The sequence below is a fragment of the Alternaria arbusti genome (genome assembly GCF_024043155.1).
Source record: "Alternaria arbusti strain BMP 1465 chromosome Unknown scaffold_15, whole genome shotgun sequence".
Lineage (NCBI taxonomy): Eukaryota > Fungi > Ascomycota > Dothideomycetes > Pleosporales > Pleosporaceae > Alternaria > Alternaria arbusti.
In genome coordinates, this window is record NW_026249955.1 from 559,623 (window position 1) to 575,544 (window position 15,922).

A 15,922-nucleotide genomic window follows, 5' to 3' on the forward strand; every position below is an offset into this window, starting at 1 on the left:
CGCTTTTCTACACGTCTCAGTCATGTACAAAAGCGGGTTAAGGGTTTTCTCTTTGTTCCTTTGTCTCATTGTCTCTCTTGATCTATGGTATCTTGAATCACCATGAGGGTCTTCTCAAAATCATAGCATCGATATCTGACGGCTGCTCACTGTCGCACAAGACAAGAATACACAGAATTTGAAACATATCTTAGACTACCGTCCCGCTCATACATCATGATGTCTTCACTTTTGACTTTCGGGTTCGGCAACTCTATCGTATCCAGACAGTTTAGGCCCTCTGTGTGTTCTCTAACAACCGACAGAACCATATTCTGAAACTTCAGTACACCGCCACTTTCTTTTAGAAGACGGTCATTCCGGAATGTACTGTCGTATCCTGATTCCCGGTTGAGGTCTCTCGAATACATCAAAGCTCCGGAGCCGTTGTTGCGAGCCCAGCTACTGCAGCCCCATAGCCGAATCACATACCACTAATGCATTTACACGCAGCGCCCTGATGAGCCAGCTACTAAGACATCGCCGAACGAGGCGCAGTAACCCGCACGCACGCACTGAAGATCTCCTGCGCATCTTGTTCATGCCGGAGAGCCAGATCATCGTACAGCAGCGTACCACTCGCTTTCGCTTCTGCCCGGGCGGGTCAATGAGCGGCAGAGACACGGGACGAGAAATCCGTGCAGAACACCATTCCACAGCAAGACAATAGAGTACCCAACAGTACATGCGTGAAGTCCAGTCTCCTTACAGATACTCCGTACGAGTAAATTGTGCGTCAGGCCATACCAACAATCTTGGATGATCACAACAATACAGCCCATGTCGCATTCCAGTCATAAAGCCGAAGCTACCACTAACCGAGAGACGCCCTAAGACGCTGCACTGTCATCCACGATGCATATTCCGGTTTTCCCAACGATATAGCTTACCACATTTCGTGCTATACAGCTTCTTTCGTTCACCCTCGGGATGGCTACCGCGATTGATGGTCCGACTCCCCGGCAAGCGCATACCACGCGTCCAAGGGTGGGAAGAATACCCTCGGCCGGTTCGGTGGCACGCCGGAGTACTGTAAACAGAGCCTCCACGACCCTGCTCCACTATTTCCTTGTAGACGTGTAAACGGTCGCACGACTTGCCCTATGGAAACATGCGATTGCTGCACCAAGACGAAGGGCGAGTACTGCGGTTCCCTCAACGCGTACTCGCCAATTTCAATGTGCATGTAGCTGAGACTGCGATGGTTTGACGGTAGGGCAAATCCTCAGACCCCGCGCTGTTATTCATCCGAGGTCAATGACGTTCCTTCTGTCTTGGGAGGCGCAGGCCAAGCAATGACGGGAAGCAACACCAAGAGAGAGGCGACTGCCACTTTGGCTGCTTGCCTGACTACATGCTAGAAGAGGCGCAAGTCTATATGTGAAGCGCTGCACTCCTGTCCATCCTGGTGTTCCTTTTCCCATCTGGACCAATCCTCGTATCGAGACGCTCAACAGCCAACTGCCTTCCAATCTCCACGACCTCACGGCGCTAACACCAAGAAAGAGAGCTCCTCGTACCCGTTGCCTGGACTACATCCGTACCTTGCATACCTCAACTGCGCCCCAACCAAACCTACTCCAATCTCGCTAAGCTCCGGCTCGGATTTGTTACGCCTCCAGCACGGCGCAACTGCCCAAATCAATTGCCTTGCAGTGCTTGCGTCGGAAAAAGGCCAGCACTCTCACGTCATTCTCCGCAATTCAACATGGCGCTGAAACACTTAATAGCAGTGGTGGGCCTGAGCGGCTGCTCTGGTGTGCTGACGGCCAAAGCGCAATCCACCTCCACTGGTGCAGCATGCGCAAGTCCCATTGCCCCACAGAATGGTGCTCCTTCGGTGGCGCCGGGGTTCCGTGTCGAGGTTGTGGCTAATGGCCTGAGGGATCCACGCGGCATTATTTTTGATCGGGAAGGTGGGCTGTTGGTCGTCGAACAGGAGCATGGGGTTAGCCGGTTGAGTATGACTGGTAATGGCCGGTGTAGGGACGTGCAGATGGTGGTTGAGGATGACTCTGTGAGTGTTTGCATCGCGTTGAGTAAAATGTGACTGATCGCTGACTATGGCAGTTGAACCATGGCATTGCTTTCTCGCAGGATGGAAATACGCTCTATGCATCATCCCACAGCAACGTCTACGCTTGGGACTACGATGCATCCGAGGGTAAGACTACATCCGAACCCCGTGATGTCGTCGAAGGCATGGGAGACGACGAAGGTCATACTACGCGTACCCTTCTCATGTCCGAGAAGGTTCCTGACATGCTACTTGTCTCTCGTGGTAGTGTGGGTAACATCGACCTCCAGACCCTGGATGTGACTACAGGAGTCTCGACAATTAAAGCTTTTAACGTAGGCAACATGACCGGCTCCGCGTACGATCATGCTTCAAGCGGACTGCTGCTAGGTTGGGGTCTGAGGAATTCGGTAGGAGTAGCTGAGGAACCCATCTCAGGTGGTATATACTCTGTCGAGAACAGTGTCGACAACATCGAACGTAGTGGAGAGACTATCAACCAGAACAACCCTGGTGAAGAACTGAACTTCCACGGTTACCTCAATGGAACTGGGAGCGATGTACAAGGTGGCAACTATGGCTACCCTTCGTGCTTTACAGCATGGAACAGGTCCGAGATTCCGGATTTCGGTGGCATGACGGGCGAAGCGTTTGCTATTGGAAACCAGAACGCGACTGTCAATGATACCTTCTGCGTGGAAGACCGTATCGCTCCTAGAATCACGTTCGATGCTCACATGGCTCCCCTAGACATCAAGTTCAACCCTGACGGCACTGCCGCATGGGTAACGATGCATGGCTCTTGGTAATTTGGCCTACACTTCTCTCTCTGTACCCCTCTAACGACTGTACAGGAACCGCGAAGAGCCCATCGGCTACAAGCTCAGCCTTGTCCAATTCGACGGCAAGGGCTCACCTGTCGAGCTCGCGAACAGTACCACTGCTGCTACCGATATTGTCTCCAATCCTGACCTCTCCGCTTGCCCTGACTCCTGCTTCCGCCCCGTCGGCCTTGCGTGGGATTCCGAGGGTCGCTTGTACATGAGTTCGGACTCTACGGGCGAGATATTCGTCGTTACGAGGGAGGATGGTAGTGGTATTGCGGATGTGAGCGAGGCGGCTGACGCGAGAGAGAATGAGAGCCCGACACCGTCTGGAACTGGAGGTGTATCGACGCCGACTGAGACAAGCGGTGCTGCGCTGAACTTGGGTGTTGGAAGCGGAAGTTATCTGGCTGCGGGTGTCGCTGTTGTCGGCGCGCTTCTGTAAAGATATAGATGAGGAAGAGTCATAGTTCTCGGGTACACACTACCTTGATAGTACAATGCACTGCACGCTCAACAGCACGCTCAACAGAGCGCTGTGCCTCAAAAGCTTCCTCCCAACCTTCCAGATGCAATTATGCAATAGCTGATGGTCCGCAGAAAAGCGTGGGATATTCTTCGCGAGTCACATGTCGACGTTCGAAATGAGATGTGCGTCATTGGCTGTCCCTGCCCTCGAGGCCATGTGGAAGACCAAGGGAGCAGCGGCAACTACAACCATCATCATCGCCTCCAACCCCACAATCAAATTACGAAGTCCCTGATCATGCCTTTGACACCGACATCGCTCAGTAACCTCCACCTCCCACGTCTACGTAACCCCGTTGGAACCCTGCCTGACGCCTACAAACGCACACTGGACCAGCACAAGCGTTTGCAAGTTCTCATCACTATTGCGCCCAGCGATCCGCAAGACACCTCAGCTATCCTTCCCAATCCGTATATAGGCCGTCGTCTACCACCGCGAAGCTTAGAGTACTCGCATAGCCCGGAACAGCCGTACATTCGCGCGCGGTGTTGATTTTAGCTGGGGACGATTGGTAGCGTTCACCTTCACCTCGTCTCGCCACGGCCGTCTACGGCCAGTCGGACCCCTGTCGCCTTCACTGTCTATGGAACAATAGGTGAGTTTCTGTTTTCCCGGCTAGTGAGGGTGAGCTTGCCTCCGTATATTATCCTCACACACTGCCAGCCTCTTTTCTCTCACGAACCCTCTTCCTCCATCGCACCGGATCAGCGAATAATTCAATCATTGACCTCTTCAGTATCCCATATCAACATGGCTCATTCCCAGAGCCCATCTACTGCTACGGCGTTCAACTCTCTACCCATAGAGGTATGTATTCCCAACATGCATGCGTGAGTAGACTTGAGAATACTGACGATCACTCGTAGCTCAACAAGGCCATTGCTCATGAGCTGCACGACGACAAGGACATCGCGGCCTACAAGGCCACCTGCCGTGCTACCAACGATGCCATCGACGCCGATAACCTATCTTTCTGGCGCGCAAAGTATCGCGAGAAGTACGACTTCAAAGCCGGCCCTTCCAACCTCAACCTGCGTAGGGTATATCAGCGTCGCTCCCGACTTTTCAAATACGGTCTTCGTTACAAGTTTCACTACGGAACCCGTCAGGGGGAGAGGCAGGTCATTAACATGATCAAAGACATGATCATTGGTACGTCGGAAATACCCAGGAACTGAACACAATTTTCGTGTGCTAACGAATACAGAATCCTATCAAGGAGCTACCGAAGTTGACGAGCATGGCCGTCTTCGTTGCAAGAACCACGTCCACATTGTCGACTTCATTCTCAAATCCCATATCCTCAACAACGACCGACGGGCCCCTGAGACCCAAAACGGCAAGATGGCTTACATCGACGATGGGCTTGCCGCTGTCCGGCTCATGTGCTCGCAGTTCATCTTCAACCTCGAAGGCTTGCGACATGATGTCTTTGCTTTCGAGGACTCACAGCACGCTGTCTACCTCTCATCTGACAAGGAACGCCTCTTCACCGGAGACAACCACAACAAGTTGAACCTCAGGTGGATGCTCCACGCGATGAACTTCTTCCGTCACCACATGATGAACGAAGATGCCCAAACTTTGTTCGACAGGATCGATGAGCTAGACGTTACCCAGAAGCCTTCAGCATGGCGAGAACAACTCACCGACGGAGCCAAGCCTCTGAGCAGGTACTGGAAAGGCACCTACTCTTTCCTCGAGAACATTGAGGTTCAGAAGCTGCGAAAGCAGGGACCAGGCAGACAGGTCTTCATTGACAAGAACGTGGACGAGGGCAAGATCCAGGTAGATTTCCAATTGGGAATGGCCTTTACGAACCCTACTGATCACATGCAGTCTCTCGAGCTTGCTTTCGCAGAAGACAGTCGCCTACCCGATGGTCGCGAGCTCCCATGGCCACCCGTCTTCGAAGACCGCCTCCGCTCGCTTGGGAAGGACGCTGGAAAGCAGCCAGGCATCAAAACTCAGGGTCGAAACACTACCCCCAAGACAACTACAGGAGGTAGCATCCAATTTGAGGGCAAGGGCGAGGACCTCGACGATGAATACAAGGCCCTTGGCTGGCTCAACCCACTGCCCCCTCAAGGTGGTGTCCCCGGCTGGCAGCGCATCACCTTCATGAAGCACTTCACCGAGGACTACGACCACCCCAACGAGGACAATCTCTGGGCGTACGAGGGCGTTGTCTTGCCTGGTGGCCGCATCATCCTAGGCCGCTGGTGGTTTGCATCAGAGCCAGGTCGTAATGATGTAAGTACCACCTGCCCATGACATGGCATTCCTGCTTTCGATGGACATGTACTAACAAACGCTAGATGGAGTACAACGGCCCCTTCATCCTCTGGGCCGTCGACGAACCCGACTTTGACGAAGACATCAGTGATGATGAGGGTGCTTGAACGGCGAAACACATGATGTCGACGGCAACTTGGTTTTGGTCCTCCATTCCACAACACATATCCCCTTTGTATATCTTTTGGTCATCTACCTTATCTCCCCTGCACATTCTCTGGCGTTCGAATATATTTACATACCTCCGGTGGCGGAGTCTTCAAGGCCTGGATGCCTGGACATTTCCCTTTGCTTATCTTAGTTTGGCATCACATATCACATAGCCTCTTTCTCTTAGCTTTTGGAGATTTGGGAGTAGGACGGATGTCCTGAATCAAAAGTCTTGTTCAATGGTCGTGTGCAAGAGTTCGTCCGCATGATATCGAGTCTGTGAATGTACCAACCCAAAAGCGAACATGTCGCAGCTGAGCTCGGTCTTTCGTCAAGATACATCACGAAGTCTCAAACAAAAAACGTGCAAACCAGAAAGCATGTACAAAGAGACCGTTTTCCATTTCATATCTATCTTCATTTCATAAAGTCGTGTCGTGAATCATTCATGTGTGAGCCAGAAGACTCGATTGTCGCATCAACCAAAAACACTTCTTCTCTTTCCTTCCGAACCCAAGAAGTTGCCTCCATCCATCGTCAATCATCAGAGTCGCAAAAACAAAGGAATGGAGTTGCTCAAAAAGAAGAACAATAACATTCACCTCCTCGCTTAACCAAGCTTTCTGAAAGACAGAATAAAAAAAAGGTATGTAACAATACTTCTATCATCCACCGCAGTACAAGAGTAAACCAAGTCGGCCGTGTCGTGAATAACCATCGTGAGTAAACCAAGGAAAAAGAAGCATCTAGTACCTCGCACCCATGGGTGGGGGCGGGACCGAGCTACCGTAGGGATTCGCATCGGCATAGGACGTAGGGTAGGATTGGTTGGCAGCTACAGGATATGCGTACGGATTAGCGGCTGCACCATTCATGTTGCCACCGAGGGCGTTCATCCGGGCTTCCTTTTCGCGGCGTTCACGGAGCTTTCTCCTCTTGCGGCGGCGCGTCTCGAGTTCCTTGACGCTGTGGCGTTGCTCGTTCATCTCTTTCCATTCTGAGTAGGCGGATTTGATACCGAGGGCGGCGATACCCACGGCGGCGGCGTCCTGGAGCATGTTCTTGGACTTGCGTTTGCGCGCTTCTTCGGCGGTCATCTCGCCCTCGCCAACGAGCTTGCGGCGGTTCTCCGAGGCGACCATGGAAGAGTAGACTCCGTGGGCGGCGTGGATGGTGGCCACAGTGGCTAGACCCGCAGTGAGGAGTTCCTTACCTCGTAGCTTCTTGCGCTTCTCCTCCATATCGGTGGACGACTCGGAATCCGCGCTAGAATCCCGTCGACCCCGATCCATTCCTCCATTCTGTGCTGTTAAAGCACCCGCTCCTGCTCCACCGGCGGCGGCTAGTCTGCGATCTGGGTTAGTCCTGGAAGGGGCTTCGGAATACTGGTCGTCCATACCGCGGCCTCGGCTGTACGAGCGGCGGTTGCCCCTACGTGATGGCACGTAGCTGTCCGAGCTGGAAGAGCGGGATCGGTCCTTTCGAGCACGAGACTTGGAGCGCACACGGTCGTATAGAGCCTTGCCTGCTGCGAGCACAGCACCGGTACCAGCTACCTTGGCGATACCGTTGTTTCCTCCTCTGTCGCTGGAGTTGGAGCGGGAGCGGCCACGAGAGCGGGAGCGTCCGAAGATGGACCTGGACCTAGACCTGGCACGAGAACGGGAGCGAGACCTGGAGTCGTCACGGCCACGAGGAGCACGGGAGCGCGAGCGGGAGCCGTTGGCTAGGCGAGAAGCGACAAGACCACCGAGTGCAGACTCGGCGACGTGCCTCTTCTCGTGCTTGCCGGGGTCTCTGTCGATGAGACCGTCGATACCGGCAGCACCCAGAGCGGCAGTTGCAACACGTTGGCCCTTGGCACCGGTCCATGGACCGGCTTCCTTGCGGCTGCGGAAGGCTTCGACGGCACCGGCGACGATAGCGGCTTTGGCGGCTTGCTCCCACTTCTCCGACTTGTGTCCACCCCGGCTGCGGCTGCGCGAACGTGATCCGTAACGGCTGCTTCGGCGGTCGCGCTCGTCGTAGTATCCGTATCTGTCGCTATCATAGCCACGGTCGTCTCGACGAGGGCGGGAGCGCGATCGGTCACGACCGCCGCCAGTGACGGCGCCGATGATGCCGCCTAGGCCTGCTGACTCGCCGAAGTCCTTGACTTTGTCGACGATGGACTTGCGGCGCTGCATGTTGGGGCGCTCGGAGTACTCGGAACGGTCATCGTAGTCGCGGTCACGTCGGCGGGGACGGTCATAGTAGTCGTCGTCGTAGCCACGGTTCACTGAGCGGGTGCGGCGGGGCGGCGCATACTCCTCGCGGTACTTGGTCTGCCTATACTCGGCACCGGGAGGGAAGTCGCGGGGAATTTCTTCGATGCTGTCCTCGCGCGCTGCGGGGCGGTAGACGAGATCTCGTGCCCCGCCTCCACGGCCGCCGCGCTCAATGTACGTCGTCTCGGTGACGTACTCAGGCTCCCGCGTACGGTGCCGCGGTGCGTAGCTGTACTCAGACATAGTGATGGTGGTGGTGCTCTATACCGCCGTGGGCGATGGTGGCTCTAGGGGTCCGGCAGCAGGAAGGGTCGTATCCAGTCCGGTATTCTGCGCAGGGCTGGGTTAGCGGGCGCACGAGGGGGAAAAGAGGGCGGCGGCGTGCAAACATACCGAGTGGTCGCTTTGTTCAGATAGAGTTTACTTGGCTACTAGCGCAAGTGAGAGGCTGGTGGGCTGTCGCAACGAAGAATAAGGTGCCTGCGAAGTGACGGGACAAAGTGGGTAGGGGAATGGGGTGTCGAGCGGCGCAGGGCACAGGCAGGCAGTGGTATTTAACAGGTTGTCGACTCGGGAGGGCCAGGGCTGATGACTGTCCGTTTGGCTTGGGTCCCAAGGATCTATCTCGGTGCAGGTGGGGTGGCGTAGATATTACCGTTTGCTTGAGGCTGGGGTGGGCAGCCGTCTTGAGGGCACAGAGCGTGCGAGTGATGTCATTGCCGCCAGCCGGGCAGCCAAGCCCAATTCTTCTGCCACCACCTGCTGCGCCCAACGAGAAGCGCCTGTCCAACCCGGCTAGGTCTCATGATTTGCGCAGCTTTTCTGACCGGCATCCCTCACCGACGCATCCTTTGGGGGTCTTTTCGCTGCGAACATGTTCAACGTGCTGCTCGACATAGCCCCTCTCCGGCCGCCTCCGGAACCTGACCGGTGCCTCACTTCTGTCCATCTTACGTTGCGACGCCCCCATCGACAGCTGCCGTGAGGTAATGCTTATTCTGCCCATCTGCATGGCGGCGTCTTTCAACTCCACATGTCTCGCTGCGTCTCAGTCGTTCTTCCAAGTTTCGGTGCTGCACCTGGCCAGCTCGGCAGCACTCAGGCTCGATGACGAAGCCCGGTGCCATTGCGTGTAGGGGTGCTATGTACAGAACGCCACGTGAGTCAGCTGTCATTGGCCGACACCCGTGGCAGGCACATGGAACTCCAGCGAACATGCGAGGATACACCTGTCAATCCGTGGGCTGACACCTGAACATTGGCCCGAACTATGGAAAAACCGGGTACTACCTGTCAGTTGTCAAAAGATGCCCAACTACACACTTTTTTCCTTGAATTTTATCACGTAAATGACGATATATCTTTATGATGTGCCATTTTTAGTCGCTACGATCTGCCTAGGTGAGGCTAGTTTCTGGACATCGTACTAGGCGCATCGTTTCACACAAGTGCGACGACCTTTCTAATCCTCTTCTCGATATTTGAAACGCCCATCTCTGCATCATCGCTGGACATAGAGTAAACTGTACATGCATCGTTTGTCGCAGATCAAACCTGTTATCGCATACAAGCCATATCACCAGTCTCAGCTGCCAGCGATTGCCAGCTCTCTACCTCTGCCTCTTGCGCTGATAACCTGAGATGTACTCACCTTGATCGATCGAGCCCTCATCCTTGTCACTGCGCTGCCTCTTGTTTCCTACAGTCATCGAAGCTGTCATCTTTCCCATTTCTCGCTCCAAGTCTTTCGTAAACTCTTGCAACGCAGGGATGATACCGAAATACGCCTTGCTGCTCTCAGCTACGAGCGTCCACTTCTTCGTTCCGGGCTCGCTGAGTGTAACCGCGCGTATCATGATAAACTCTTCTCCCCTATCGTTGCGGCGGCCCATGGGCGCGGTCGCGGCCATGGAGGAGGAGCGGTCAAACTCATGGCGGCAGATGAGGATAGAGAAACCATGGTTGTTGGGGTAGGCGGGTTGGTACATATCGATGATGTATTCTGTTGCGCAGTCAGTATCACATATTCTGCTACAGCGCCTACTGGCAGCGGAAATATGGAAGTGACGTACCGAGGATGACTTGCTTGAGCTCGCGGTGCAGATGCAGCTCCTCGAGACGGCTCAGCTCTTGCGCTGTCCTACTGTTGGTCATGAGTGCGGTTTGTTGCTGATGCGGAGTTAAGGGTGTGGGGATCAAAAGTGAAGGAGGGTGGTAGTACGCAGGCGCAAGGAGAAGCGTCGGCGTGCGCAAGCGGAAAGCGCAAGTGCGCCACGTGGTGAGAAGTTCCGTTCCATTCCTGCTTTTATTATGGTCAATAAAGCCAGTGGTATCGGTTTGAATGGTTTACTCGGACGATAGAATGGCAGTGCTGTAGCATGTGTTGCACGATCTATCGAATTTCCAGCAACAAATATACAACTGGATATCAAGCTTAGAACATTATCGTGCAAATTAGGGCCAAAGTAGCATTATTCTCGTTGGCGTCTGCGCGTTACCGTCCCCGACCCTGATATTCACATCTTGTATTCTCCATGATTATCTTTAGTAGCAATCCCCGTTTTATCTTTGAATAACAACAATGTCTTCCTCTACAGGGCCGGTACGCTAGACACTCCTCTTACCCGACTTTGGCAACCTGTAGTTTTCGAGCGCGTCTCGCAGTTCTCTTGTTTTCTTCATTGAATCAATATCATCATCTCTAATATTCTCTATCGCCATGTACCTAAACACGTGCTGTTTCATGGACTCGCTTTTAGATGACTGGCCCGCGCGTGCGATTTTGACATTTCTGAGCGACTGTTTATCCGTATTGACACCCTGACCTGGAGACTCTTTAGAATCATCTATGGACGATTTCCTCGTGGAAATGGTGAGCTCGTGAACTTCCTTGGCTTTGTCTTCAAGTTCATGTCTTCCCTTTGTGCTCTGGTCGAACCATACATCGCAATGATCGCTGTCATTCCACTGTCAGTATTATATAGAAACATAGGAGACCTACGACTTACCATGTGAAGCCTCCACCAGGGTAATGGTGAGCTTTGACAGAGGCGCATCCGGGCATTGGGCAAGGCTTTTCCACGTTTGCTTTCACTATGACAGCCATCACAATACGTGCCCCAGGCGTGAGCTGAGAAGATGCAGTGATTGTCGACGATCTCCGGTCCGCTTTAAAGAACTCGTAGTTGCCTAGAGCCACATCTAGGGAACCAGCACCTGTTTTGAAACGGTATCGGATGTAAGTGTCCAGCAGACCGTAGCCGAGCTCCGATGGAATCTTGTATATGAAACCAAGAGCATCCTCAACATGAAAGGGTCTCTGAAGATAAGTCATTCCTGTGTCGAGGTCTCCCAGAGATCTTTGAATCTCAGCAAAGCTTTTATCAAACTGCTCGATGGAAAGTCTGCAGCACCAAAGGTAAGTGGTAGTACACGGTTTATAGTTGGTATACATACCGATTCTGCCTGACCGCGAGCAATAGTTGGCCCAGGGAGGTGTCCATATTTGACGTGTCTTTCTTCACATCTTCGACCATTGCTTGGTTCTTTTTCAGCGTCTTGTTCACCTGGTTGAACTTCTTATCGACCTTCTTGCCCCAGGACACCATCTGGTCCAGACCGTATTGCTCAAGTAACATGTTGATCGTAACAATATGAGTGTTCAAGTACATTTGTAGCGGCCCAACGTCTTTCGAACTACCAAAAGACCATTGGAACTTGCGCGCTGTCTTCCTGAATATGTTCGTTTTAGCTCCGATACCTAGAGAGCCATCGTATTCCTTTATCTTCTCCAAGAACTGCTGCAGTGGATACCGGCAACTGAGTGCAGCGAATTTTATGTAATCCAGTTGTTCAGTCTTTGATTCGTCAGTCGCTGGGAGATGCTCAATATGATCCAAAGCTTTGCTGAGTATATAAAGCTCTCGAATAATCTCCTGGTATTGTGACTTCGCACCACCAGCTGACTGCAGGCAATCGTTAATGTCTTTGATCAGCTTTCCAACCGCAATGAAGTCACCGACGGAAAATCCAAATGACATGATCGCGATAGCCTGGGGTCTCGTGTTGTGAATGTATCTCGTCCGACAACGCGAGGCAGGAAGGTGTGAGGGCGCAGCCTTGCGGCTCAATGATGTTGGCTGTTTTCGCAATGCAGCCCGTGGATATCGGCTAGGAGAGTATGGAGTAACCCGAGGATGAGTTGGGAAGGATACGACGAGACGGCGAGAAGCCAGTGCAATAGAAGAAGCGGCGATAGCTGCTATCGAAACGACCAGCTGAGAGTACTGCAGCTGCAGGTCAAGCAATTCGCCACAAGTTTCAGCCTTGCTGCAGGCAGACTTCTTGGGCACCAATGATCTACGACCACGAGAACTGAAACGTGGAAGTGACAATGGAGAAGACTAAACTTTTAGGAAATGTGCAATTGAAGACGCTGCACAACCGGATCGGCGGACATACCAGTGATTTGACAGCGATATACCAAGTCGAGGACATTTAGTAAGTGGGAGTTGATTATTTGCGCCCGAGGGAAGCGCAGATGTGCTGAAGCGAAGAGTGCAGGCACGCCACGTGGTAAGACCGGAAGTCACGACTAGTTGTTTGCTCTTAAAATGATACTCATCAAACATGTACTGTATACTTGTTGACATTTCACATTGCGCAGGTCGCATCCGATAATACGTCTGTCATGCACCGGTGTCGACATGTTTGCCAGCAACATGCGAATGAATACTAGACAAATGAACTCCGTACCGATCAAGGCATTTACCAAGCTCCCGCCCAACCTCCATACAACGCGGTGACCCTTCCTCGAAATCCGGCTCAAGCTCGAGTTGAATCGTCCCAAAGAATCTGCCGTCTACAGGACCTCCCACAGACACACTATAACAGGATATAACACCGTCAATCTTGGCGATATCTCCAGCGACCGGCCCGTAGGCGGGAGGATAGTCTCCAAACGGGTCACATCGGACGTTTCGTCGTGTGCTTCGCTCCATGATGTTGTAAGAGACAATGTTGGATGGTTTGTTGCGGGTATGCGCAAGCTGTTTGAGGGGGAATAATTTCGCGCCATTTGTAACGACGTCCTCGATGTTTGATAACATGTCGCTGGCCGGATAGTAGTCTACATCGCGATTGGAGCTGTATCAGTCGTATTAGAGAAGTGTCGCCAATGGATAGGAATGTGCTTACCATACAGACCCGCCTCCGCGGCATGGGATCGCCTGCGCGGACTCGCAATGAGGTATGGGCCACACTGCCTCTTTGATGATTCGGGTGCTCACGATGATGAACATCGTGATGGCTGTTCCAGGCTGGAGTCGGGAGGATTCGTTGATGATATCAAAACGGTTTTGTTTCCTACACAGTTCGTAGTTCCCCGCCTTCACCTCCATAGAGCCCCCGCCGATCTTGAACCGGTGTTTAATAACGGTATCAATCAGGTCGTAGTCATACTCTGTTGGAATGGGAAATTTGACTCCGAAGGCGTCTTCCACTTCCAAGGGAGCCTGGAAGAAGGTCCAGCGCGTGTCTACTGATATCTTGTTCCTGATATCAAGCAAAACATCGTAAATTTGCTGCGTTGAAGTACTGAATCAATCGTCAGCTCAGGCTTAAGCCCTACCATAGTTAGGTTACGTACAGGGTACTGCTGAGGAGCTGGAAGAGACGAATCAAATACGATCTGACGTCTCCGAAGACAAACTGATGCATGTCTTGAAGCAGTGTTTGGACATCACTCAACACGCCTGCCTGGCGCGTGTTCTCTTTGTTGATGTGCTCAAGAGCGGTTTGGGCGTGATGAAGCTGTTCGGATGTATGCGAGAAGTCAATTGCGGTTGTTACGCGCAAGATCTCCAGGCGTTCAAGACTGTGTTGCGCTAGATGGAGGCTAATGATACTGTGGCAGATGTGAATGTCCCGTCGAAGTTGTTCGATCTGATCTTTCCGACGGAAATGCCAACCGAGCTTGTCTGATGTAGCCCTCAAAGTGGATGCGTGGCTGGCGGAGCCCAAAGACCCTTCATACTTCTTTACTCTCGATAAGAACCCTTCAAGCTGTAACCTGCAGTTCGTGGTAGCATTCTTGATCGGGCCAACATGAGCGGATGCATTCGTGTCGTCCTCGATGTGATCGAGGTGGTGTAATGATGTATCGAGTGCGTTGAGATCTCTGATCAGCTCCTGATATTCCGACTCAGCTCCACCTACGGACCGTAGGCAGCCGACAGCTTCTTTTATCAGTTTTCCAACAGCGATGAAATCGCCAACAGCAATTCCGAACGACATTATTATATTTGGAAGTAAAGGCGATGTCTGCTCATCTCAGGTTGTAGGGATACATCCCGTTGGGTTGTTCACCGGCCCATAAGCAATTCGATGCTGTTGTCAAGCTGCGCGCAATAGAATATGAAAGGAAGTGGGCAAAGCGTGTGAGCGGTTGGGGAAGGTGGATTGAAAGTGACGGCAACTGCGAGATGATAAGTGCGAGTGACAGGATACAAGAGATATATAGTACTCCATCCTGACCATGCTCCTTTTAGGGTGGGCGAATGAAATTGGCGGGGAGGATCGTTCGTGCACTCCACCTGCAGCCAAGGAAGGCGCAAGCCTGCATGCAACTGCAGCTTAGTGGCTCCGCGACCCCTTCCAGCCTCGCCATTCGACTACCTGTTCGACCAACACCGTCATATTTAGAAACGTGTAACATTGAATAGCTCGGAACGGAAGAAGGGTTAGGATGCACTTGGACCCCAGATGCGATAGTGACCAACCGAAAGCGAAGATAAGAAGGCCGCAACTCAGATCCAGATGATTGGCTGCTTTGGCGGTGCTCCATTCCAAGCGTTCGCAGTGTCCAAGTAGGTTATCAGTACGTGTGGCAATCAATTGGTGGTTTCCTGCTCCGTCCTGATACATATGGTACAAGCATATATACACAGCGCAAGATCATTCTCAAACCTTGATCGCGTACCGCCTGGGCTTGTCGCTTTCGACGGTCTTTCCTGTCCTCTCCTTCGCCCACAACCTTAATCTTGACATGCGCTTTAGATTTGACGCCTCCCGCTTCCTCAGTATCTCCGACTCAAGGTCCTCTGGCGTAAGCTCCATAGCCGCTGCCTTCTTCTTCTGTATCTCGCGATTCGGCTTGGAAACGTTCTTGTGTAGTAACTTCTCCACTTGCTCTCGAAGCGTCCTGGCTGCTTCCCGCGTGTCGTTTTGGTCAATTGCCCCGCCCATCTTCACAGAATCCCGAATCTCTCTTTCCCTGTCTTTCTTGCCCCATGGTTCGAGGTCGGGTGTCTCAGGCCAGACGAATGGCTGCTCCAACTCTACTGTCATGTATTTCTTCGACTCCTCGCGGAACCAATGCCGTGGTTGTTCGCGCGTATCGCGAACCGGCATTTGCTTGACGTACGATCGGATGTTGAAGCATTTGACGTTGTAGGCGTGGTAGAGGTAGTCGCGGAGGTCGTATTTGGAGAAGTCTAGCGGGACCTGGAAGCGGGCATGGTATGGGGAGAGTTGGGGCGTGCGAAGAAACGCGACTGTGAATTTGGGGCTGGATCATATCAGCCTTGAGCGTAAACGAGGCATCGCCGTGACCTACAGGTATATTTTGTTGCTGCCGAAGGCTATCAGCTTTTTTGTGATGGGCACGGCGTCCATGGTGGCGGGGCGATGAGGTCCAGACTCTCCAATTGCCAGCGGTCGCAAAGATTCCTAGGTTCGATAAGGAGTACAATAGCGCTTTCGAGGAGTGCAAAGCGCGACGATGCACTATATCGAGTTGTAA

The 15,922-nt window shown here is 52.7% G+C and overlaps 7 protein-coding genes across 7 annotated transcripts; 2 read left to right on the plus strand and 5 right to left on the minus strand.

The window, feature by feature from the left end:
- Positions 1-1,747: 1,747 nt before the first annotated feature.
- J4E86_009043 (uncharacterized protein) lies at positions 1,748-3,325 on the plus strand (the record flags this gene model as incomplete). The annotated part of the gene is made up of 3 exons (XM_051449550.1): positions 1,748-2,056; positions 2,110-2,861; positions 2,911-3,325. The coding sequence occupies 3 exons, from the start codon at positions 1,748-1,750 to the stop codon at positions 3,323-3,325; spliced, it is 1,476 nt and encodes a 491-aa protein (XP_051299404.1).
- Positions 3,326-4,159: 834 nt separating this feature from the next.
- J4E86_009044 (uncharacterized protein) lies at positions 4,160-5,811 on the plus strand (the record flags this gene model as incomplete). The annotated part of the gene is made up of 4 exons (XM_051449551.1): positions 4,160-4,216; positions 4,276-4,561; positions 4,617-5,662; positions 5,728-5,811. The coding sequence occupies 4 exons, from the start codon at positions 4,160-4,162 to the stop codon at positions 5,809-5,811; spliced, it is 1,473 nt and encodes a 490-aa protein (XP_051299405.1).
- A 789-nt stretch (positions 5,812-6,600) lies between these two features.
- On the minus strand, positions 6,601-8,364 carry J4E86_009045 (uncharacterized protein; the record flags this gene model as incomplete). Its single annotated transcript, XM_051449552.1, has 1 exon — positions 6,601-8,364. The coding sequence occupies one exon, from the start codon at positions 8,362-8,364 to the stop codon at positions 6,601-6,603; it is 1,764 nt and encodes a 587-aa protein (XP_051299406.1).
- Positions 8,365-9,731: 1,367 nt separating this feature from the next.
- Positions 9,732-10,275, minus strand: J4E86_009046 (uncharacterized protein; the record flags this gene model as incomplete). Its single annotated transcript, XM_051449553.1, has 2 exons — positions 9,732-10,123; positions 10,194-10,275. 2 exons carry the CDS (start codon positions 10,273-10,275, stop codon positions 9,732-9,734), a joined length of 474 nt encoding a protein of 157 aa, XP_051299407.1.
- A 453-nt stretch (positions 10,276-10,728) lies between these two features.
- J4E86_009047 (uncharacterized protein) lies at positions 10,729-12,161 on the minus strand (the record flags this gene model as incomplete). The annotated part of the gene is made up of 3 exons (XM_051449554.1): positions 10,729-11,077; positions 11,130-11,525; positions 11,578-12,161. 3 exons carry the CDS (start codon positions 12,159-12,161, stop codon positions 10,729-10,731), a joined length of 1,329 nt encoding a protein of 442 aa, XP_051299408.1.
- An 821-nt stretch (positions 12,162-12,982) lies between these two features.
- Positions 12,983-14,415, minus strand: J4E86_009048 (uncharacterized protein; the record flags this gene model as incomplete). The annotated part of the gene is given in 4 exon segments (XM_051449555.1): positions 12,983-13,005; positions 13,025-13,266; positions 13,318-13,716; positions 13,769-14,415. The coding sequence occupies 4 exon segments, from the start codon at positions 14,413-14,415 to the stop codon at positions 12,983-12,985; spliced, it is 1,311 nt and encodes a 436-aa protein (XP_051299409.1).
- Positions 14,416-15,081: 666 nt separating this feature from the next.
- J4E86_009049 (uncharacterized protein) lies at positions 15,082-15,795 on the minus strand (the record flags this gene model as incomplete). Its single annotated transcript, XM_051449556.1, has 2 exons — positions 15,082-15,688; positions 15,737-15,795. The coding sequence occupies 2 exons, from the start codon at positions 15,793-15,795 to the stop codon at positions 15,082-15,084; spliced, it is 666 nt and encodes a 221-aa protein (XP_051299410.1).
- Positions 15,796-15,922: the final 127 nt, after the last annotated feature.